General features: G+C 45.3%; 1 protein-coding gene across 4 annotated transcripts in view; it reads right to left on the bottom strand.

Annotated features, from left to right (window-relative positions):
- The window catches only part of MRAS (muscle RAS oncogene homolog), a 34,304-nt gene continuing 11,836 nt past the window's right edge, over positions 3,049 to 25,516 (bottom strand). For 2 of the 4 annotated variants that reach the window (XM_021399200.1, XM_021399198.1), the window contains exons 2-6: positions 19,289 to 19,499; positions 10,634 to 10,787; positions 7,541 to 7,640; positions 6,180 to 6,259; positions 3,049 to 3,488 (exon numbers count right to left, since the gene is read on the bottom strand). In XM_021399200.1, the coding sequence (XP_021254875.1) occupies positions 3,389 to 3,488; positions 6,180 to 6,259; positions 7,541 to 7,640; positions 10,634 to 10,787; positions 19,289 to 19,481 (627 nt within the window). In that variant the 5' untranslated portion in view covers positions 19,482 to 19,499 and the 3' untranslated portion in view covers positions 3,049 to 3,388. Of the gene's footprint in view, positions 3,489 to 6,179; positions 6,260 to 7,540; positions 7,641 to 10,633; positions 10,788 to 19,288; positions 19,503 to 25,516 lie in introns of all 4 variants that reach the window. The other 2 variants (XM_021399201.1, XM_021399199.1) reach the window with 1 other exon arrangement.

Here is a 25,516-nt window from a genome sequence, read left to right as displayed (position 1 = left end):
TTGGATAGATTTCTACTCTCTCTAGCCCCCTCTCTAGTTCATACACAGCTGAACCTTGACATCCAGCATAGCCCACCAGTTGTGCCTCTTAAGGAACTCCTCTACCTCATACTCCACTCTTAAAGCTCTGCAGCAAGTGCCTAATTCCCAAGCACTTCAGCAGCATTTAGCAACCGTCCCTCAAAATCACTGGGGCTGAGCAAAGCTCTGTGCAGTCACAGTTCTGGCTCCATCATGGTAACAATCAAAAAAATAAAAAAGGAAAAGTCTGAGCCAGCATTTCAGTGCTGTCCTCTCCATGCCTACCAGTGCTGTCTGCTCATTTCCTCTCGAGACCAGACACACAATGTATGTCTAAAACCTTCAGCCTAGCCCAATTTACAAATTCTAGTACAGCTGTAGGTTTAAAGAGTCAGCCAAAATTAATTATGGCAGATTAAGGAACAGAGCAACACAGTGCAACGGCCTCTTGTTAAACACAAGCATCTGATCCAAACCAAGCAATCTCAGTCTCCCACTAAGCTCTTGCAGTCATCTTGTTCCCTGTCTCTGCTATTTTCCTGCTGAGCACCATCATCTAAACACGGTTTATTCAGATGTAGCCACACTGTCACTCAGCAGCATTGCCTTGGCTGAGACATTGCTCACTTGAACCATCAGACCAGGTGATGTCTCCAAACCATGGGTCTGATCAGGTCCCACTCGCTGCAGATGGAGGAAGGGTGCTCTTGAACAGCCCTGAATGCCAAAGGGTGAGGTACATGGCAGCAGGCTTTGTATCCCTTCAGTGCTCTAAAAATATGATCAACATGGAAAAATCTGCGTGCCCCCCCAACCCTTATCATTACACGTATTAGGTTGTTAATTTGCTCCTTTCCCCTCCTCCCCACATCACTCTGCAGTAGCTGTTAGTTGCTAAAGAAGCTGCAGGAACAATTAAGACGCTTCAGAAAAAGCAGACAATTTCCCACATGCAGCGCTGAGTACCCCGCAGATGTGACTTGAGATGCACACATGCTGTTTTCAGGCAAGCATTCCCAAGGGTCTAGATAAAAATAATAAGGATGAGGGGTTTCAGCAGAAATCAGGTTATTTTTAAGTGGAAGGGCTCTAGGGGGTATTAGCAGGGCTCCCTGAAAACGCCATCAACCTCTTGTGTGGGGGATCCCATAGATTAGTTGTTTGTAATTAAAAAAATTAAGCCTGTACTCAGACTAGACAGGGACCCTGTCAGGCAAGCAACAATGGGGTTACAACAAATTGCCTCGGTTGTAAGCATCAGACACCTCACAAAGGCAGAATGAACGCGATGCCTGCAGGGAGATCCACCCCCAGAAGATAATGGCAAGTCCCAAGGGCCAGGGTTTGACCCGGATGCTTCAGTCACCGCGCTTCAGCCAAGGAGGAAACCAGAGAGGGAGAAGCGCTGGACGGGCTGCAGCCAGCTCTCAGCTGACACAGGATGTTGCAGCTTTACTGAAGCATACGACCTCTGTACAAAAAAAGGGTCCACGAGAAGTATTTCTTTCCACCGTCCCCCTCCTCAATCCATCCCCAGCATCTGTCATCGCACTATAGAGGATGGAGGCAGCTGAGCCAGCATCATGCTAAGCAGCTTACTGAGATGATTGCTGTCTTTTGGCTGTAACAAAGACTGGACAAATGAGGAAGATGTTTTCATTAGCTGCACTCACCTGAAACACAACCAGCAGCCAACTCCCACTTTACAAGGTGGCCTGGCAAAGAGTCAAGAAGTGAAATCCAGCAGCAGATTATAAAGACAAATACAAACCATTACGTTTGTGATGATCCACCATCTTGTATGAATCTTCAGTATCCAGGGCCACGATTTGCTGTTCTCAGACACACAACTCACAGGCATTCACGCTCTGCCAATATTTTAAGTCATGCCAATAAAGCATATTTGAATAGGATTCAACCTGATGAAAAGCAAGTTGTTACTTTCAAAGGAGGTTAGTGACCCCATGAATTGAGCTGATGGCTTCGGTCCAGCAGATGACAATCCATTAAATTAAAGGAAAAAAAATCACCACTCACAATCCTGAGTGCCAATAAAGGTGTGAAACAAAAACGTGGCCCCTCCGGGATGTGCACAATCATCTTTCTGGCAGCTTGAGTGGCTGCGGTTTTTTTTGCCTTGCCTTTTCAAAAGGCAAAAATATTTAGTCTCTGCTGTTTTCAGTGAAGCGTTTTAGATACACTAAGCTTATGCAGAGACACATCCCACTTGAACCATATCTAAAACACCTCTTCCTTTCCAGTCACCAGCTCTCAGGGAAGAGGAGGAGAAGAAGAAATATTAAGCCAAAGCCCCATGAACAGATTTTTTTTTTTTTTGTCTGAGTGCAAGATGAGCCTGGGAAAAGCAAAACAATTCATCTACCCCAGAGTGGCTTCGCAGGGAAAGGTTAAGGAATAATAAAGAAGGATTTAGATCACACCACTTTACACACATTTATAAGGCAGAAATTCAACACTCAGATAACAAACTCAGTTCAGTTTTTACTTCCTCTCTCCTTTCCCTCAACCCCTTAAAGATGCCGTACCCTTCCATTTGTAAATTACTTTAATTTAAATACTTCCAGGTTAACAAAACATCTTAACTTTGACATGCCCCAAGTTACAAAACAGAAATAAAACCTCTTGACAAAGGGTAGGAAAAAAATATATCCAAGCCCAAACCCCCTTTTCTAAGCTGGAGTTTATGGTCTGTGAGCTGGCTGCCCTCCAGAGTCTGACACAATGTCTGGAGAACCCAGAGCAGCTGGAATTCATTTTCTTCCTTCAAATCTACGCACTTTCATATGAAGTTGTGTTTTGGCACTGCTGCATAAGAAAGAGTTCAGTGCAAAAAATCTAACCCCAGCCATGTTTCTTTGCAACCCAATGCTTGCTGAGCAAACGACAAAAAAAAAAAAAAAAAAAAAAGAGAAGAGGACAAGGAAAAAAAAAAAGAAAAGCCCTTTCCCTTCTCCCACACATACACACACGACTGTACCAANAAAAGCCCTTTCCCTTCTCCCACACATACACACACGACTGTACCAAATGGGTCTATTCATGGCTGCTCATAAAAGGGTCACAAGGAGAAATGTTTGCAGATAAAACCAACACATTTTTTTTCTTTTAAACACACACCATGGAGGCCTCTGGAAGGAGCTGGGAACGTTCCAGCATCAAAGTCCTGCTGCTCCCTTCCACCTCCTGCTAGCACGGCTCCATGCAGCCCCACGTACAGCCCCTCCAGCTGATTGCTGGGGTCCAGACCCCTTGAGCCGCCTCCTCCGAGCCAGAGCTGCTGGGAGCCTCAGGTCACAGTGAGTTGGGAGCAGGAGGGAGATGTCCAAGGCGCTCCTGGGTGCCCCCGTCACAAAATCGCACACTGGAGTTTGTGGGAGCCTGTGGCTCGGTCCCCTCTCCATTTGGTCTTTTTCTTCTTCTTCTGGCTTTTCTCTGGGATCTGTTGCCTGTTTTGGGTGGGAGGGAAAAAGGGAAGTAAGGTGAGGGAAGCAGCCACAAGGCTGGGTCAGACACTGGATGGGGGTACAAATACATATTCTCGCATATATACGAATCTCCACACACCCCTTCCACCAACACGTGGACTCTCACACCACACAGCTAACAACAAACTCTGTTTTCAAGGAAAGAGGAAAGAAGCCATAAGGAAACATCACAGCTAAGGGCAGTGATGTATCTCCTGAGAAGGCACAGCGCCTCCAGCTGCCCTGGGAGAACTGCTACCTGCTTCCCTGCCAGTGGGCTCCTCAAATCACCTGGGAAACAGGGATGCTCCAAGAAATGCAACATCAACCATCACCCAGAGAAGCAGGGGATGACCCATCCCTGGAGGTGTCCAAGGCCAGGCTGGATAGGGCCCGGGGCAGCCTAAGCTGGTAGGTGAGAGCCCTGCCCATGGCTGGGGTTGGCATTACATGGTCTTAATGTCCCTTCCAATTCAAGGCATTCTATGGTTCTATGCTTCATTCTACAATTCTACGATATAGGATGCCCCAAGAAATAAACTGTCCTGGAAGGATTTGGTTTCAGCTGGCATTGTCTCCTAGCCACTGTGTGGATGTGGTTTTGTGTTTTTTTTTTTTTTTTTTTTTTTTTTTTTTTTGCTTTTTTTGGAAAAGAAGTGGCATCTGCTGCTAACGAGGTTCCGGCCTCCCACGGAAGTTGTGATGAGCTGCAGTGCACTGGCAGCAGGAGGCCAGCCCTGCACCCTCGTCTGTGGCTCACCCCAGGAAGAACCTGGCTGTAGCCATAGCCATCAAAAACACAGCTGCCAGCCCACTTGTGCCATGCTGCAGCAGCCCTCATCAGTCAGGTGGGCTGTGAGCAACCTCTAAAGTACTATCTATTTCCATCTCATCTGGTGTTATGCTGGTGGCTTCTCCCTTTTCATTAAAAGATGAGGCACTGCTCAGTCATATTGTTTAAAGAGGTGTGATGGTGAAACGCTGCATCAGCTCCTCACCAGGTGCTACACTGACAGTTCTGTGCCATCAGATATAATACCCAGCCTTGTGAAGCTGTAATAGTGTCAAAAACTTTAGGGGAGCTTTACCTGTTTGCACTAACCACTCAGGTCAGTCCAGCACTGCAAATTCAACAGAAGGTGGCTGTGTAGTTCAAACACCTGGGAGGCAGTCTGTGGACTTAAATTTTTTTGCAAGATAAACCACACAGACACAGGCAGCTTCCGTTGACTCAGAGCCTAAACAACCAACCTGAGAGCTTGAATAGTTCAAAATCAGCCTCCTTGCTATGTAACGTGCCAGGTGCTAAGCTGAGCATTTGGACCAAATTATCAGGACCAGAATGAGACAAAGCTGGGGGACAAATCACATGCTGTCCTTGATGCCACAGAGAATTTCACGTGGCTAGCAAAACCCCTCACTGTAACTACTTGGGGGAATGAGGTTGATCACCTATATTTTAGGTTATGGAGTGCATTTTCAGGGCTTGAAGTTAGTGCTGTATCATTACAGTGCTTCATCCAGACCGTGTCTGGAGTCACGTTATGCAGAGAAAGCAAACAGAGCCTCACCATCTTATTTTTGTTATGTTTCATTTTTTTTTCCCCCTAGAGTAGAATAGATTGCGGTAAGAGCTTGCTGTAACAAAAAGCAATATCTAGCCAACTAATGCTGAGTTCCAGAACAGTTGGGAAACAGCTTGGGACGTTTCCAACTCTGCTCTGTAGTTCTCCAAAGATTTTCTGCCCCCTGCTTTTCAGATATGTGGGAAGAGTGGGCAGTACCATCTGCTTTTGATAGAGGCTGGCTCGAGGCTGTGCTAAGAGATTCACAAGTACAGATACATTGTGAATAAATGTCTCATGGTTGAATTGCCGAGCAAGGCACTTTGACTGCATGGTGGGGAGGAGCATTATTTCAGCTCAGCACCCTCCCAGCACATGAAAAATGGAGGCCCAGAAAAACCTGGCAGACAACCCCTGCCAGAAAAACAAATCTTCTGAGAGATTTGAGGTTATCAGCAAGATGCTGAGGTGTGCATGCAGCTCTTTTCCTGCGAGGCAGCCAGGATTTTGGACAGCAGTACCTTGCCAACAGCAATGGGAGCTGGGTTCACCCGGAGAGGAGGCATTTGCCAAAACGAACAAAAGCAGCTTGTGCCAAAACTGGGAACAAACCTCTGCTGTCTGAGGAGGAAACCTGTGGCTTAGCCATTAGATCACGCTGTTTTTCATACAAAATGGCTTAATTTTTTCTGCTTAGTGAGCAGAAAATGGTAAAACTCACCTATGAGATTAAAAAAAAAATAGTTCTTTAAACTTAGGGCAACATCTTGAGATGAGAAAGCCAGGAAAAAACTGGCCCACAGCTTTAAATAGTGGCCTTTTAAAGCTGATTGTTATAGTAAGTTTTGCTTTCTTCAGTGATTAACATTTCTTTTGTCACAACTAGTTCTCAAACTGTGTAGCACTGGTACTTTACAAAGGTAACATACTGTTAGTAACATTCACGTGCATGTACAGAACAAGGAAGTTTATTAAAACCCAGAAATCAACTACCTCCAACCAAACCATCTCACTCCGGCCCCCCAGATGTTGTCTCCTGGCTCTCCAACCCAGGTCTCCTGCATGTCCCATCCACAGGCACCAACCAAGCCAAGTGTTTACAGCTTACCTTATTACTCTTACGAGATCATGGAAGGCCTTGTCAACATTTAGAGGCGGGTCCTTGGCACTAGTTTCTATATATGGAATCTGAAGGAGAGAAGTGTACCACAAAAGAGGTAAGTATCAGCTTGTATGTTGGAAACAAAGCAGTTTCAAAATGAAAAATACTCTGCAGGATGGAGAAACGGGGTGTCTAAGATACTGAAGAAATACCAGTAAACAAAATGTTGTCATGACACTGCTATCAACATCTTCACGCTCAAAGAAAGCTCAGATTTGGGGAAGAGTGATCACAAGACTCCATGTAGTCAGATGTTCTCTCTTCCTAGGTTGTGTCTGTAGACACGACAATTGCCCACGGTGGCTGAAAGATGAGCACTTGCCAAAAATTCTTGTTTGCCACATCTTATTAGGACAACTGCATGAATATTTCATGACTAAAATTCCCCTTTGGTGTAAAATGAGCTTCCCCTTCAAAGTCTAACAAACAGATGAAGCCTCCTAGAGTGCTTGCCCAGCACGATGGCAGATTGATTAAACTGCCCTCTTATAATGCATTTACATGTACATCCTTTTCCAAAATGTGTACATACAGATGGGTGCAATGTGTTGTGCTGTAGTTTCAGTGTACTGGCTCTTACAGCAGTGAGATTCCTTGGGGAGGGGAGGCAAAGAATCTGCCCTGCTAAACTCCCATTGTGCCTTGTTTAGAAACACAGAGTAGTTTGCCATCTAGGCACAGTAAGCTGCCAAAAGGTCTCAGGCTTGTTTGCTTTTACCTTTACCTTTCCATTAAGCTCCTCCTACGGGAGTTGTTGCCTCCCTCTGGGTATTCAAGACTTCTGGCATTCAGAGGAGAATAGTGGAGTATCGTGTGATCTACACCAACGCAAGACCAATTTCTCAGGCTAAACTACAGTGTGAATAATGCAGAGCTAGGATGGTGGGCCAGATTTATATAGACTTCACAACCCCGTAACTTCATTATCTTTAACAAGTTTATTTCATGTGGGCGCCTGGGTATACTTCTTAACTCCTGACTCTGTTTTTTCAGTCTGAGAGGTTGTGCTTTCCTCCCTCATTTTGAACATTGACATTTCTCACTGTTTGCAGACAGCTTGTACACATGACTTTGTGACAGCCACAGATTTGCTGTAGCCTGGCACGCAGCAGAGCTAGTTTCAGTAACAAACGGACCCTACTCTGAGGGAACTCTATAGCTACTGCTTTGAGGTAGACAAAAATGCAATTGCAAATGTTCAATTCTAAGAAAAATACTTAAATTCAGCTCCGTATAAGCAGGTAATTCAATTCTGAAAGCCTGTAATGGGACTTACAACAAGCAATTAAACAATTTTACAAACTTACATTATGTTTTGTTGCCATTTCTCTTCCCTGTTCTCTTGTAATTTTCCGTAAATGCATTAGATCAACTTTGTTTGCCACCAAAATCATTGGAAAGGACTCTCTGGAAGAAAAAGAAAACAAAACAGTTATTAGTAGGCTTCAGTACAAAATGCTAAGTCTAAGTTTCACTTTCTAATACTGACATCAAGCATTTTCAGCTACAGATGTACCATGTAATTATGAAGAAATATAAAGAAAGATCATACAAATGTACGTCAGCCCCCAGACTGAACTACTATGCACGTTCATAAAAATTTACCTTGACAACACGCACACATCCACCCTTATTTCGCAGGCATTTCAGGAGTTTATTAAGTGCCATCATAATGCTGGGTAACAGAGTGAATCCAGCTAAACGAACTACAGAATTAGTCTGCCACTATCAGAGGAAATTAACTGAGGCATGGAAGCAAATCTTGAACAGAGAAACAGGACTCTTTTGTAACAGCTAAGGCATCTCAGTAGCTGCATACCTTACAGCTGCTTGTCACTGCAAGGTAAAAAAAAAAAAGTCAGAGGAATTGGTGTCAGTTCATGTCGTGGTGGAGGACAGCACAATGCTTATCCACTGAAAGCAACCATAGGGGAAGAAAAGACAGACTTGCGGAGTTCACTCTTAGGGAGACATCAAATTGGGAAGAAAATGACTGGGGACAATGACTGTTATTACTCCAAGACCAGCAGTGGTAGCTGGGAGGAGGCTGGAGTGAACCCAGTCTTGCTACATTTTCAGATGCTATTATCTACTGTTCCTGCTTCTAATCACAGAGCAAAAGCACAGTGAACAACAGTTCTTCCATACCAAAACCATCTCGCTTGGTAATACTACACAGTATTTCTATAACTTTACCAGGCATATAAGTGACTGTCTTCAGACACTAGAAGGGAAGAGCCCTACGTGAGGCTTTCCTGACAAGGCGTGTGGATCGTGGTAAAATTCTGCGTAGCTCCAGGGATTAAATTGAGCCAGATTGTGCTACGGGAGGTGCTGGCAGCATGGCTCCTTCCTGCTCCACCTCCCATACGAGAGCATCTCCTCCAGCTGCATTACATAGAGCAAAGCTCTGCAGCGTGGCCTCTACCCACTGCTACGAGGGAGGAGGTAACTGCCAATAACTGATGCTTACTGGAGCATTATTTTCTTATATTTAACTTTAAACCCTCCTAAAATGATCCCAGTGTTCTCTGCTGTAACAGAGCTGATTTTATTAGAGTAAGGAGCAGCTGGCTGCACTCACTGCTGCATAAAAGACTTCCCTGGATTTTCAAACAGAGATTCTGTGCCATTTTTCTTTGAGACGATAAGAGCTCCATCTTCCCTGGCATGTTGCCCGTTGCTCTGGCTGGAAACACACTGTACTGCACTCTGCATTTTAAATGGGTCTTCCAGTTATTGATTCTGATAATGTGGATTTGATTTAACATTTACACCTGAGCACTAATACATCTTTACTCTGATTATTCTGGAGCAAAACACTTGCTTGGATTATTTGATTCCTTTTGGCTTGTGGCACATTGATAAGAGAAGGATTACATCTGGACAGCATCTCACTTGCTTTGTTTACATCGGGCATAAAACTGTGAGGACTTTGCTGTGAGCAGCGTGACTGCTATTTGGACAAGCTGCTACAGTTGGAAGCTCTACTGTAATTAAGGTTATGGAGAGAAAGGGGACAGAGGTTTTGAGCAGCAGCCTACAATTGCTTTAGATTTGGAGTCCTCAAAGCTGACTGCTGGCTTGAAAACCTGGGCACAGGCCTGGCAGGATGGTTTCTTCATTCATGCTGTTCAGAAAAATCACAGCAATAGGAACAATCCCTGCATGAAGTGTTACACCCCTGGCGTTATATACTCCAGCGTGGGGAAACACAAGCAGTTTCATGAGCCTGTTTCACTTCCTGGTTCTCACACGCTGCCGCTTGTTTGTACAGCGCAAGGAGGGCTAGAAGTTTCAGTCCAAAGCAAAACAACGAACGCTGCATCTTATTTTCACGAAGCTAAGTTAGACAAAACCAACATCTGCTTGTGGCAGGTTACAGGAAACACTTGGCTGTTTTTCCTTTCAGGAACAAGGTGAACTTGCCCTAAGCTAAGCCGGCAGCGAAGGAAACGCCATCATTATCTGGGAGGCAGACTGAGTGACTGACGTTTTTGTTCATTTAGATGAAATCAAAGGGTGGATTTTCCTCTACTTTCTACTCTCACGGGCTCTGTTCTGGGCGCTTTACTGGAAGAGCTGTCAGCTGTGAACCTCACATGATACGCATCCACCCTTCCTGTGGGGAAGTTATTCAGAGCTGTGAAAGGAAGCCAGCAACGAGGTCCGAACCCTCCGGTGGCTTTTGTTGATGACTTCCATAATTAAAAGCTATTATGAACGGAAAAACTAAATGTTTCAAAGCTGCAGACAAATATGGGCTTAATTCACACTCCACCTAGTGCGAAAGGACTCATCTCTTCAACTGGGAAGGGAAGAGTGAGTTATCTGAAAGATAAGGCCCTGGCAGCTTCCTTTAGGTCTGCCAGGATGTATTTGCTCACCACAGTAATCCCCCAGTGCTAATTTCTCCCACGTGTACACAAGGAGTGGGGCAGCTGACCAGTCTTATTTCCCCCCGCCCCGTCCCACCATGCAGATGTTTCATTCATTGAAAACAGTTGCTACATAGCACAATGCATTAACTGCATTAATCCCCTTTTGAGAAATACAATTCCTCCCAACCTGAGGCATTTTCCCCTTCAAGATATCTGTTCCCAGGCCCATATCATGTAGAACCTTCTAAGGTTTGTCTGGCATGACCAGGCACTCTAGCTGGAGCTTCTCCCTTCCAAAACCATTTTCACTTCATTATAGGATTCCATCAAACTTTTCCACGTGGAAAGCAAATCAGAAAGCTTATCAGAAAGGATATTTCTTATTCTCCACACGCAGACCTACAAACCTACACAGAGCACCCAAGAAGTTGCCCTGAAACATGCAGGAGGACTCAGTGACCTGAAGCCCCCAGCATGGCCTGCAGCAGGGCTGGGGAGCGCCGGTGGCACAGCACAAACCTGTCTTTGACTCTGAGGATCAGCTGGTGGAAACGGTCCACATGCTCGAAGCTGGCCTTGTCTGTCACAGAATAGACTATAAGGAAACCATCTCCAGTCCTCATGTACTGCTCCCGCATCGCACTGAACTCCTCCTGGCCTGCAGTGTCCAGAACTAGGACAAAAGAGAAAGGTTTTTAGTTACCGAGTGAAACAGCAGCTGCTGTGCTGCATGGCTCTTCTGCCTCTTGCTGGACTTGGTCCTCCCAAAGGCTGCAAGACTGCGAAAACAAGTTGGAGGAAGAAGGTGACAGAGAAGAGGGCTATATGGATTTTAGTTTCCTTCAAAGTATCAGATACCACCCACTGAACCTGGGGAGCTGCTCGTCTGCCAAGATATGGCTCAAACTATCCTGCAGCCCAGCCCTCCATCTCTCTTCCTCTTCCTGCTCTCACTGCTCCCTGCATGGAAAAGCAAAGAGCAAGTAAATGACAATCTAAATGCCAGGGACAACCCAGAGACTGTGGTGAAGCAGAGCTGGGAGATAACCTGGAGTGATGGCTACATGCATTTTCCCTTTCTCATTGCCTGGATATTATTTCTACACAATTATGTGCTTTCAGAGCAAGATGGTACAGCCCTGAGGAACTCCCTGCATAGGTAGTCCTAAGTCATGTTTTTCTATTTAGAAGATAGTTAAAACAGGCAGAAAAGCTGTTTGTGTATCACACATAGCAGCCATGTTTCTGAGTCCGGACCTGCCTTCCGGGACAGCTAGTAACGATGCCTAGATGCGTAAGCTCAAATCCTACAAAATACTCAGGCTATGGAAGCAACATAATGCTGTTCCCCAACAGACTAAGCTCCTCTCCAAAGCAGCCATAAATTACTGCTTCCATCAGTTTGCCTGCTAGGGTGTCCTACTGGTTATGTCATGAACCACATCTGGAAGAAGCAACACCTGCCTTCTGGGAGAGCATCATACACTGATGCACGTTAGTAATGCCAGTTATCAGGCTCCAGCTTAGTACTGCTGCCACAACTTTGGCTGGCAGGAGGAGGGTATGAAAGGAGTTCAGCAGCTTAAGCTAGCAACACAAGGTGTGAGCTCAGAAACCATTGGCTGCTCTGAAGTAGCTGTCCATATGCATCGTTGTACCCTAGAGGCAAACGCAGGATCTTCATGAAGATTGGAAACATTTTCACATCCCAGCCAACTGTGCAGAGTAGGAAAGCTGTTTTCACCTCTGCTGTACAGCTACAGAGTTAGCATCTACTACCCACGAGTGACAGGGAAAGCCCTGGGCACTGGTGGATGGAGACAGTGTCAGGTGTGTACTGCTGACAGAGCAGCAAGGCTTGATGAGAGTTTTTCTAGTCCAAGCAGGCCCACAGTCCTAGTAAGACACTCCCTGCAGGGTAAGTACTCCAGATGCCCTGATTTCCAGATGAGGCTTGGATAAAGCCCACTTCGCTGCCAGCATTACATGCTGAATCAGCACGGGTGGCCATGTGGGGACATGCTCAACATGCTACACAGCACACCACAGCACTCTGTGTCTAGAGGAAAGGCAGCTGTGCTAGAGGAGGTATTTGGCAATGGCAGACCTCTCAAAACTCCTCAGTCTTATTCATTTGCCTTCCCTCACTTTGAAAACCTGAAGGGTAAAAAATGCTTCTAGGCTCTTACAAAGAGCCCAAGATTGAGGATTGTTTGCTGAGTAGCTAGAACTTGCTGGAAAGTCACGAGTATCCTTTCACAGCTTTTTATCCCACTTCCCTCCCCTACATCTAGGGAACAAGGGTCTCAGCTCAAAGGCATCCAGGCTGTTCCTAAGGATTGTAGAAAAAAAGAAAACAGGAAGGAAGAAGAAAAGAAGATAAAAGGAAGAAAAAAAACAACCCAAAGACACTGCATGCGCTGGTGAATTTCTACGCCCTGAGCAGAAGAGCTACCATGGAATAAGGCCAAGACTGTGCGGCTGGAATGGAAGAGGAAATCAATCCTTCCTATCCACCCAACCTGTAAGGAGAGGTTGGGCTGCCCTCATCTGACTCTTGAACCAGCTGGAAGCGATGTCAGGGCAGGGCTGGGAGCTGACTGCCAGCCCTACATACACTCCCTTCCTTTCTTGTACATGCACACCCAACCTGTGGAGGAGTGGGACAGCTTCTAGCAGTGGGCTGGGCTCTCCTGCCATTCCTCCCCCATCCTCACACTAAACACAAGCAGGGCTGCTGCGTCAGCAGCCACTATTTACAGGGAATTCATTTGCAGCATTCTTGGAAAGGAGAACAAGTCCAGGCAGCATTGAAAATGGCACTTTGGAAATTTAGGCAAGAAGACGCACAGCGGTGAAAGTTAATTTCCAATTCATGCAAAGTTAAGGGTCATAGGTTTGGCCAGAAGTCATCCTTGCTTCAACTTTAAATGTGCTCTTCTTAAAGACGGCCCTCTATATCCTAATGGTTTTCACAATTTGTGTAGTGCAGAAATCAGAGCAGAGAGTGCAGCTGGGATCCTTTTGCAGGGAGAACTGGGTCACATCCTGGAAATCATCAGCTCCAAAAGAAGGCCAGAGGCAAGCAGCTTTGCCTCTAGCATAATGTTGTGGCATAAAACCTTCAGGATTATAATGCACTGAAATGGGAAAGCAGCAAGCAGAAATCCTGGGAAGATGCAACTCAAAAGGTGATTTGGCTGGCTTCCCAACAGGGTGAGGAGATTTAGGACTTCAGCTAGCATACTTAATATCCTAGTTTCTGCAAACAGGATGCCAGGAGACTTAGAAATAATCATAAGCAGAAAAGAATTGCGAGCTCTCTTCCCTTGGTACTCTTTAAAATCAGCACTCAGTACTTTGACTGTCAGTTGCCACCCTGGCAACACATAAAAGCCTATGTGGAAATAAGGCTGGAGGAAAGCACAGCGGGTTTCCCCTCCCTCATTCTTCCAAGAACTGAAATCAAATTCATGGACTGTGCAGTGCAGAGAGGGCCTTCCGACAGCAGGCTTGGTTTAGTTCCCACAAACTTCATCAAAAAGGAAGGAAGGAAGAAGAAACCCTAATGAAAACCTATGGGAGAGCAGTGAGAAGCCAACAACTGTGTCTGAAGTAGGAAGAGACATCCAAAGAAGGCAATGCAAAACTCTTATTACAGAGCTTTCATGCAAATCATTTGGAGAATAAACTAAGAGCAATTAGCCTTCAGAGCCCAGCGTGAGGACTCTCGCTTAGCGAGTGAAAGGTTGCTAAGCAAAGAGATAGCCTTTTCTGCTTTCCAGTGGATGTGACCACAACTGCTGTAATTATGTTAATTGAATCCTTAGAGCTTTACACACCGTTTTCCTGTGAGTCCCAATGAGTTGGACAAGAGCATGGCTGCTCACAGAAAGCACTTCTGAGCAGACATAGGAACTCAAAAAGCCCAAAATAGAAGCACTCAGTGCTTCCAGGTATAAATGTCTTCTGCGTAGCATATCTCTATAACTGAGAGTGCTCTGAGTGCCCATCCAGAGATACAGGCATGTAAATCTAAGTCAAGGGCAGAGACATATTGACTATGAAATTCAAGCCATGACACTACTTTTTCCAAAGCCTCCGCTGGATTTAGCACAGATTAAAAAATGGCATTCCCAGCCTTGAGGGAGCTCACATCTGGCTGTGCAGGAGAGTTCCTCTTTTTCCATACCGAGGCAACACTCCCTCCTGTGTCTTTATCTGTACATTGCTGGGCAAGTAGGTATATAGATCAACACGAGGGTTCCTCCACTATCTCACCTAAGGGGCCAAAGATGACAAGACAGGCACTTTAAATCTTTTTTCTATCTTCCACCCAAAAAATCAAATACCAGTGGCATCCACACATTGCCGCAGCCAGACCTGAAAGCAGCTCTCAGAGCAACTCTCGTTCTAGAAAGGTGGCTGTGCACCACACGGCTCAGGGACAGGACACAGTTCTTCATGCTCACATCAATCTCCTGCTCGGAAAGGCAAGTACAATGTGCATGACCTGATTTTTGCAAGCAGTCCCTTCGGCTGTGTACACGTAGCGTATGTGCAAGCCTTGAAAAGGCTGGATGGGTCTGCAGGCAGACAGGAGCCAGGGATAGGAGAAGCAGCAAGAAGTCTGACTCCAGGCATTTTCTGCCTCTTCAGCAACTTAATGCAAAATACAGAAAAAGTCCCTGGAGCAAAGAGCAGAACTAGGAATGTGGCACCGTCAGGGGAATGCTGTCATCATGGGCTACAGAGCCAGACTCCTCTTGGCACTTCTCTCTGAGTCTTGATTTTCTCTCTGCACAGCAGCTCTGCTTTCAGAGGTGGGGCCAGGGAGAGAATCTCCATTCCCAGTTACCCTGCGGCTTGGTAGCTCCGGTCAAGGGAAAATTTAACTTGAATTGACAAGACAAACCTAACAGTTTCAGGCTGAAGAAAGCCCTGTCCAGTCTTCACACTCCCATCAGCAGTACTGGGTAGAAGGCAGACCCAAGAGACATTTGTGTTAGCTGAGGAATTGGTTCTTTGGGTGCTGAGCAGACAGGGCAGAGGGACCCCACAGCTTGTACGCTGTATTCCTGCACCCCAAATCACCCTGCAGAGATATGGAAGGTGCTTGTGCCACAAGCAAGGAGAGGCAAAGTGCTTTGCTTGGTCTCTCCAGTTGTCACTGGTCTGCTGAGATGCAGCCACCATGCCCCTGGCGTGAGAGCCTTCCACAGGGATAAACATGTGATGGGAAACACTGGGGCTTTCATAAGCTTTTCTTCTGTGCCCTAACTAAATACACAGATGTTATAATATGGAAAACCCAAGTACTTGAATTCTTGCCCTTTCTTTAAGGAAAGAGAAAAGGGGAGCCTTCAGAAGAGAGGCTGCCACATCAACACACAGAATAAAGATGCGAGCCCTTAAAGGAACACTTTCTCTAACAAAGGGCAAGTATTCAAAGCCTTGTGTTTTCCATGTTGCAACATCAAAATTTTCCTGGCAGGAAAAAAAAATCCCCACAACTCAAGACAAAAAAACCCTCTTTCAAGGTTGCAAAATCCAAGCAATCAAGGGAGGGAAAATACTGTACACACAAATAAGAGGATGAAAGTATAAACTTCATTTGAATTTTAATTCTTTCAATGACATTACCCAAAGTTTAAAGAAATAAAGAAAGCGAGCCGCAAAGCAACCATTCTGCCTGCAAGTCTCAAGTGACCTCTGCTCTCCCTCTGGCCTCGTGGCTGAATTGTTCCCAAGCTTCCTGAAGAGAAAAGCAGACAGTCTGTCCTGAGATGACTAGCAGCAAAAACCCTCTGCAAAAAGGAATGCATGGGTGACATGGGTGGAGAGGGCAGAAAGAGAGCCCGGAGAAAAGAACAGTGCTTGCTGCTATTCCATGGGGATGCACACCAGGTTGAGCCCAATGCAAGGGCACTCAGGGATTGAGACAGGGACTAGGGTAAAGGGAGAAGGAAAAAAAAAAGAAAAGAAAACTAAAGCTCAGTAATAGGAAGACAACTTATGGTCAGTGGGAATTTCATCTTAATGATTCTGGTGGAAGGAAAGAGAAGAGGAGAAAGAGACCACAATCACCCAATACACAGGCACAATTCCTGGCTCTGCTGCTACCAACTGGCACAGCTGTACTGGCAGCTAAGGGTTTAGCCCAGCTCATCATCATGCCCAAGCCATCTGTTTGTGGCCATCACTTCCTCTCCTCGTCACCACCTTTTTATCTGCATGTGGTTTATGAACTACAAGGAATTTTGAACCACTGGGAATTTTTCCTGTATTGATACTCCACTTTTGTTTTCATGCCCAGATGAATAATTCCAGATTGGCACTTCACAGCCACATCAAAAGAATCCTCTGCTAAGTCAGCCTGCACACAGAAAGGAGCGTACCAAATTAACGATAGCAACTCAACTGGAGCAACAGCTAATTAAAGCAGATTAACCCTGGCCCCCACTTAATTCTGACCTGATGCTTCTATACAGCACCTGCATGCGGATGCATTTAACCAAGTACATCACCGTGCTGATTTCAGTATGAACAGCAGGGAATAAACAAGGATAACGCATGCAGAGAAAATTGGAGGCTGATCTCAAAGCCTTGTTGGAGATGAAGCAACCTAAAAACAAGGGCTAGCCACAAACTGCCTGCACATCTCTTACCCAAGTTAAGTGCCTTGTTCTACTCTATGGCACCTGTCCTCCAAACACTGAATCAATGGTCCCAGAAAACTGATGTTAAGGCCTCCAAATAAAGTATTTCTGCACTCAGCACCCAGTGTACTGTTGGACTTGAATACACCAAGTACAAGTCAAACAGTGTTCTGGGAGGCATGAAATGATCATAGATTCTTTTCTCTTAGGAGCATATAGACAGATACCCGCCTGTGCCAGAGAGCAAATGTGTAGAAGATGAGTTTGAGCTCAGGCTTGTCTCTAAGATCTAAAATCTGAAATAAAAGCCCATTCCATTTAAGTCTACCATCAATGAGAGATTTCAGCAAAGGAAAACAAAAAAACTAAAGTCAAACACTTTATCAAGCTGCAAGTTAGTGCAATAGTGCTGTCAAATAAATGTGGGTGTAGGTCTTCACAGAGGGAAGCCAAATACTTTATGCAAGCTGGCTAGCACAAGGTGAAGATTTTTTGGTGCATTTTTTGTTTGTTTTTAATCAACATAACACTAGTGCAGATATTTAGTGCTGGAGATGCTCAGTGCTTAAGTGCTTAAGTGCATTAAGTGCTACAGAACTGCTCAGGCTACAGCCTAGAAGAGGATGGGCTGTATGTTTTGCTGGTTTGGTTTTTATTTATTAAGTTGCTGGATGCCTACATATATATATATTTTATAAACTATTTCTACAAACTTAGAAACTTATGGTACCCCTCACACTATGTCCTCACTAAATAGTCTTATCTTCTAAAACTGTTTCCTGTTTTGGAGGTGGGCAGGATGAGGCAAAAGGCTCTTTTGGTTACCCTTCCTTTCTCCTCCCCCCAGAACAAGCTCTGAGGAAAAAAAAAAAAAAAAACCACAACAGAAAAACCATCCCCCTGTAAAGAACTTAGCCATAAAGCCAAGTGGAATGTCTAGAATTCATCATGATGCATCTGTACCCTTCCTATCATGTTTGTCCCTAATTTTATACCATAATTGATTCATGCAGCCATGTGTAACCACAAGGAGAGCAGCTGCCCAAGTGTATGAGAATGTCCTAGATCCAAGTCCCATGACACATGGCTGTGGCAGGAGACACATGCGATAGTCAGTCTTCATGCCATGTTTCTACTGGGCAGATGGTAGAGGCTAAGCTTCTGCTTGTTGGAAAACAACCTCCTTCCCCACTCCCACTCCAGGCCAGATTTTTTTTTCCTGAATAAAAAAAACCCAAATGCTCAGTGAAAGTTGCCTTTTCTTCCAAATAATAATAATAATAAAAGGCTGTTTATGTCAAAACCATGTATACAGCAGCTGATACCATAATATTAGAATATGAGGCATACCAGAGAAGGTAATTTTAAAGGGCTGGATTATGGACTAAAGAGTTATAAATTAAATCAATTCTCTCATGTATAACAGGATCTTTTCTTTCATTTTTTTTAATGCTGCAATGACATTTAAAAAACAAAAGTTACACAAGTACATTATGTGACAATCAACTGAGAGCAGGTATCTCTGATGCAGATAACACCGTGAGACACACATGAGAGGGAATATTCACAAAGTAGATGCCCATCAGCCACCAACTGCTGACATAAGTAAATGAACAAATGTTGGCAAGATTAAGGTACTTTTTTTTTTTAAATAATGAGTTAAGGCTGTTCTTTAACCCCTTGGGGGTCATTAGTTAGTGAAGAAGGTTTTTGATTAAATGCTCTTTCTGGTTATAACCCCCATTCAGTAACCCTCTTACCAGTATTTCCCAGGATATAAGCTAGCTACCATGGATGCCTACCCCAAATATCATTTGCAGCATGGTATAACCATGCACAGACATAGCCTAGAGCTCCATGTTGTGGAGTTCACAGTTGGCAGAGCTGCAGGGTAGTTGTTTTTGAAACATAGCCAGCTACAGCAATTCCTCATGCAAACAGCAGAGCAGACGCTGTACTAATGGGAAACTCGGGAGTTTCTCAGCAAAGTGGTACAGCAGTTCAGCATTAGTTTAGAGAAGAAAGCATAGATTTAACTAGAAGTTATATGCTATTTTCTTCCTCCTAGCACTATTGAAGCACATGGCATTCTCCCTAAAGCCTCTGTAGGTCAACTGTACTAGAGGAGGTCATCACAGTGGCTCACAGCCTGTCCACACAACCCTAACAAAATTCTCCTTGCTAAATGCAGAGGATTTAAATAGGTACCCCTTGGTCATTAGAAGACTGACAACATAGATCCAAGCAGCCTGGAAACCACCGCTCAAGATGATCTAGTGGTTTTCACACTCCTTCAAGAAACAGTTCTGTGCAGAACTGGAACCAACGCAGCCAGAAGTAGAAGCTTTGCTGGAGGTCAGCTGCAGACCACATGCTGCTGCTCACAGGACAGCTTGCAATAAGATTCCTGGCAGCTCACAGCACAGGAGAGACGTAGAAGCACAATATGCTGTGAAAGATACCATTCTCATGTTCAGCAAGAAAGGATAGGGGACCATGAAGATGGTTTGCTCACCATCAAGAATAGCCCATTGCCCGTCTATTTCCGTGTGCTTCAGGTAGGAGTCTTCAATAGTTGGGTCATAGTCTGGCACAAAAATCTTCTGGAAAAACTGTATGGTGAGAGCGCTCTTCCCCACGCCGCCATCTCCAACCACCACCAGCTTGTACGTGGGGAGGTTTTCGCTGGGAACAGCACTTGTAGCCATGCCTCCAGTGTGCTAAACCTGCCGGAGAAACAGACCATGTCTGATTATTCATTAGCAACAAAGAGAGTAATATGCACAAGGCAACTCTGACCTGGTATCTGAGAAGCGAGGAAGAGCTCCACACCAGTACTCAAAGTCCTTCTGGCCCGCAGCGCAGCACCTGCCCTCCCAACAGCTCCATCGCAACTCAGACCCATCAATTCCACAGGCAGACAGTACCACGGCTGCAGCTCATTTACACAAGTCTCAGTCTACAATGCTGGCTAATTGTCACCAAACACATGTCCCGCTGGCAGACAAGAATGCACTTAACCACTTTCCTCTCTCTCAGTCTCAAGTCTGAGAAATAAAAACCAAGAAACACACACAGAGGGCAGGAGGCCAGGAACTACAGGTGTTTTTTGTTTTGCTCTTTTGAAAAAAAACTGCCCTGTCAGGAAGGCTGGTTTTGTGGCTCTGTGAACAGCCACGAGAGTCAAGAGACCAGCTTCCTCTTGTGTGTGGCCTGTCCCCTTAGGTGACAGCAGCGGAAATGATTTTTTTAAGAGACAAAACAAATCCACTGGGTGCAACTGGACAACAGCACACGTGGGTGTGAAGAAGGGAAAAGAGGCTGAGCTGGAGGGAGTGCTTCACACCACCATAAACCATCAGTATCCTGACTGGTATCCACATTAAGCCGCCAAAAGCTTGTGTGGGGTTCTCAGTGACTGTAGGGATTTTCCTCAACTAAGAGCACTTCCCAGCTTTATTGGGAACTCTGGTTGGCAACCCTACCCACAGCAGGGGGGGTAGAACGAGATGATCTTTAAAGTTCCCTCCAACCTAAGCCATTCTATGATTATGGAATCTAACCTCCAAGTTGAGTCTTAGCTTTCTCTAGTCCTACTCTCTCAAAACACAGTTTCAGTTTAATGCACATTATTGAACCATAAAGGCAATTTTCACTTAGAGCGCTTGGGAGTCCCATGTTCCTTATTATATAGTGGAGATCCTACCCTTTGACAAAGGGCTTTTCACAGCTCTACTAACCAACTTCTGCCCCCCCACTACACACCCACTTTCCCATGCATGTGAGCAAACACATGAAAGGAGGCAAAATAAAATCAGATGTGAATATCCAAATTTGAGTTTGTTTTACTTATGGGAAAAAGATTCTCAGGTCAAAGCAGCCTGTGGAATTCAAGCCGTAATCAAAAATGTATCCCCCAGAATATTCAGCGTCAGCAAGTGACCCCCAAATGAGCTGTGAGAATGCTGTTCCAGTCATAGCTCAAAGACAATGTAAAGATAATGCAGATGATTCACTGCACTGTGCATATGCATTTTTGCCTGCAAAATAGGCATAAGAAAAAGGTTTATTTGCTATTTAATGCCTCTGACCACCACATTATGACCCAACTACTGCCAGCGCAACACAGTTCGTGAAGTTGCGTTCCCAGCTACAGTCACAGCTCAAAGCCAAGAGAGAAAAATCCTCCATTTTTTAAATGGGGGACATCTTCCCTCCTCCTTCCTGCCGAACACTACATTATGTATGATAAGGTACAGCTTGTGCCTGCGGTGCTTCTGAAAATACAGAAATAACTTGCCATATGCATAAGCTGTATACTGTACAAGTTGAGTGTCTTCACCTCTAATTAAGGCTATGTAATAGACTTCTAATGTAGTAGACTTCTTCTTGGGCCAAATGAATAGGAACCATCCTAATTTTTCCTCTAAAAACAAAACCCTGTTGAAAAGAAAGAGGGTTATCACAGAGGTGAGATCACTGGGACTAGTGGGAACTGCAAAGACCTCTCGTCAAATGGTTGACGCAAGCCAGCGTTTTCAGAGGAAGGAGAAACATGACCAAGCCAGCTCGTGTCTGAACTGCCTTTGGAGAAATTCTTGAGAACAGCATCTCCACCTCTAGCAGTAGCAGCTGGATGGGGAGAAGGGGATGAAGCACAGCTGAGCTCTCACCCACTCTGATTTCAGCTCCTCAGTACAATCCTGAGGGAAAGTTTCTTACTCCTGTTTCACTAATAAGCAATTTCTCTCATGTTTACAAGATCACACTATCAACAGGCAGCATGCCTGGTTTGCAGGAACCTACCAATTTTAACTAGCTCTCTCACGTTGGCTTGTAAGATCAGGCTTTCTTTCAGTACCATCATGCTAGAGTCAGATGATCCTTAGAGGCTCCTTAGTCCTAAGGCTCTGCCTAAAAGCTGTCCTCAATCACTTCCCAACACATTTGACAACAATTTTTTTGCTTTGCCTGTGGCCGCAACTTCACCCTTCCTTTATTTACACTGGAGCGCCCAGGAGTCAGCCACCCTGCGTGTCTCCGATGGGCTGTATGAAAGCCCGATTGTTGCTCACAATGCAGAGGACAGGACACAGATGTGAAAACCACACTTGGTTTGTGCACAGTTTTGACCTCCTCACAAAACCGCAAGCTACTGCTCAGCAGAGAAGAATTACGTTTCACCAGCATTTAGTACCAGCCCCTTTAACTCCCTCCTGAGAAGCCTTGAGCTTATCTTGCACGGAACACTTCCCGAAGTACTAAGATAATATTTAGCCCATTGTACAAACTGACTGTACAACACTCAAAGGGGTCAAATCAGAGTGTTTATCTGCAGTTACTTTGTTATACTGAGCAACCTACAGCCTGCAGAGAACCAGCAAGAATATAACTGAGAAAATAAAATAAAAAAAAAATAAAAATCAGTCAGGCGCTGTAAGCTAGTTTATTGAGTACAAAACCTATTTTAGGTGATGTCAGCATGAATGGACAAAACCTTCTATCCGAGTATCAAAAGGCAGCACATGAATGCTTCTGCATGGGTGTTTCTACTGTGTCAGCATCCACCAGCAGCAGCGGGGCCCCAGCATGCTGCCCAGATGTGCCACCCTCAGCACACTGCTGAAGGTCCCCTGAGGCAACGACAGCCAAACTGCCCAAATCACTCGAGCATTTCCTAGGGAGTGTCCTTGCGCACTCTAGACAGAAATGTGTCTTTTGGGTTCAAAGCTAGACAGTCACGTGTTTCGGCAGACACCAGACGTGTTCATGAAAAAGCTTCCACCTCAGAAGAGAAAGCAGCGCTCCCAAACCTGCCGGCACGTAATGCAACCTCCAAAATCCAAGTACTTCCACACTTCTACACCTCCACCTGCCTTGACAATCAAAGCAAAAAGATGGATCATGCCTTGATGAGATTATGATCTCAGCCATCCAATAAATCAACCCTTGAAAACAACATATGTCACCTCCTGGAAAGCATTAACCACTCACAAAGGTGCGCAGAGCTTCACGCTGGCTGGTTACATCGCCACGGGCAAGTGCACAAGAGTCAGGCTGATTTTGTTATGTTTTTGGCAGGAGTACTGACACAGCCTTTCTCAGAAGGGAGCAAGGAGGAATGTATTTGCTGTAGATTTGATTGAGAAAAACAAAACACAGACATTTTTTAATCTATTGTCTGAATACAAAGCAGCATGTGGTAATACGCTAATAAGCTGTGATGATAATCATCTTACAATTTACAGTTGTTTATTTTGAAGGAGCCAAGAGAACGATGCGTACCCTACACAGGCAGACGCTGGCAGGGCGCTGGTTAAGTCACTGCATGGAGGCGGATTTATGCGGCCCCGCTCACATGTGCTGAGGAGATCTGTGTCCTGACAGCACGAGCCCCTAACACTGAGACAGAGATGTGGCCCATCAGTGCCACTGAGGTTGAGCACTCCTCAGCAAGAAGGATTTCAAGTACACAGGCAGAGCGAATGGAGTAAAGTGCCATTTACTTGTCTGGACAGAGGTGGAGTGGAAGGGGCTGAGCAATGCATGACAATGGAGAAATTCAGCTTAGTTCGTGCAACCAATGGGTCACCACACCACAGATGTGGTGCACATCACCATGGGGAAACTTGCCCTGAGAGTAAGTGGGGCAAGATCTCAGCTTGCGTAAGCCATTATAACTCATGCTGATTGGAGCAGAGGTGGGGCTCTGTGCCATAACAGCGAGATCTGCCCCAGATACTTGACAGTTAATGCATGAGTGCTCCTGTGCCTGGCTCCAGCTCCACTCTCCTGGAGGCAGAGCTCCCAGGGCTAAGCCATTACCTCAGGTAAAGAGCTCAGAATCAAGCTCTGGATTCACAGCTGAGGTTACAGCAATTAAAGGCATCAGCTCCCTGACAGAAAAGCCCAGCATGACAGTGATTTATGGTCTCCATGGCAACACATGACAAATTGCTTAATTCTGTTATGAAACCTCAAGAAAGCTGCAGCAGGGTCTGTGTGGGAGCAACCAGATCCCTCCTCCTCGCTACAGCTCTCCAAAAATGACAACTTTAGGGAGCTGCTAGAGCAATAGGCCAAGATTTAGTGTATGCATGCATATTTATGTTGATCAGCCCATCCTCAAGCAGATTTGCCATTGCTGGTATGCTTTGGTCCATGAACAGCTTTTCATGAATGCCCTGCCAGAGCTCCGTGTACCTGAGGACACAAGCCTCACCTGAGGCCAAAGAAGCCACCAATGCTGCCAACTACTCCTACAGTTGCCATTAATAACTCTTCCCCTAGCCACAGCTCACTTGCTTACACCTTTTTTTACCCAGTCACTTTGCAAGCACTAGCAGCTCCCTGCAATGCCTCCAGGGCTGAAACTCTGCAAGAGCTGAACACTTCCCTCTCTGTTCCTCTTGCAGGCTGCTGGCTGCAGCCACACCGCCACCACGACACACCCAAAGACGCTTGCCAGGTACCAAAATAGTTCAGCTTTGCATCTTGGAGGCAATCCCTTGGACTGGAAGCTACCGAGAACCCTTGAAACATGGGATGTGCACTTTTCAGAGGGAGCTGTCTCCCTAGAGTAACGCTGAATGAACTTCAGGAATTTCTCCCTTGAGTTGGCATGACTGACTTCCAGGCCTTTAGGAGCCAAAGGACCTGCAGGTGTACGAGTAATCACCAACAACTGTTACTTAATAAATACGATAAACTCTTAGCCAGGCTTCCTTCAGTCTGTCAGATATCCTGCTTGGTTGATGCCTCCAAAAGGATGCACTGAGCAAAAGCCGGACCACATGAAAGTCTCCAGTGGGAAGTCAACATAGAAGAGACCAGTTGTGTGGGAAGACGGAGTCTGACACCCTTCAGCACTATGCTGTTAAAAACCCAAGTTTCAACTCCTGGAGGTTTTCTAAACAGGATCTTGCCAGGTGAGAGTGCTCTCAACTCCTTCAGTTTCCAGGATGTCTGATGGAGTGCAGAACCTGGCAAGACCTGCACAGCGAATTACAGGCATTTCCTTTTGGAGCAGTGATCAAAACATTATTAGATTGCTATTAAAGAAGAGGAAAAAGAATAGTCATAAACCTACTGTTGTTTGAAAATAAAATCCTCTGCTTTGCCACTGGTTGAATTTTGATTTGCGGGATGTAGCTGCAGACTTGAAAGTGGCCTCCTGAATTCTCCTCCAGTGCAAAAAGATGTTGTACCCCAAAGGCTGTGCTTTCTGAACTCCTTATTGATGTTCTGTGCCAACCAGATCTTTTCTCTTTCTTTTTTAAACCAAGATCACATCACCTCCCCCACTGCACAGATGCTGCTCAGATTTACTGTAAGATAAAGAAAACTCACCAGGAGAGTAATGAAGCACTTGAGATTCACACAAAAGGCAGCTAAAGGCAGTAGCTGCCTGATGAATACGTCGTCGTTATTTTAGGAAACATGGAATTAAAGCCTGAACAAATAATAATGTAAAAAGCCACGTCACTGGAAATTGCTTGGGTTGAAGGCAGCCCCCTCTGCTTCTCTCCCTCATACTGCCCAGTAAATTCTTAAGTAATAACAAGGAGCTCTTGCAGTAGCACTGAGCTGTAGCAGCTTTCCCTTGCTGAGGCTGGGCTTGGGGGTTCACTCATCTTTACTTTTAAGCATGTGCCTGTTGCTGCTGTGATCTTTACCTAAATGCAGCACAGCACACATCAATCATATTGACAAATGTCACCGAAACAAACCCCAGCTCCTCCTC

This window comes from Numida meleagris, chromosome 5 (assembly GCF_002078875.1).
Source record: "Numida meleagris isolate 19003 breed g44 Domestic line chromosome 5, NumMel1.0, whole genome shotgun sequence".
Classification (NCBI taxonomy): Eukaryota; Metazoa; Chordata; class Aves; order Galliformes; family Numididae; genus Numida; species Numida meleagris.
This window is presented reverse-complemented; position numbering and strand designations above follow the sequence as displayed.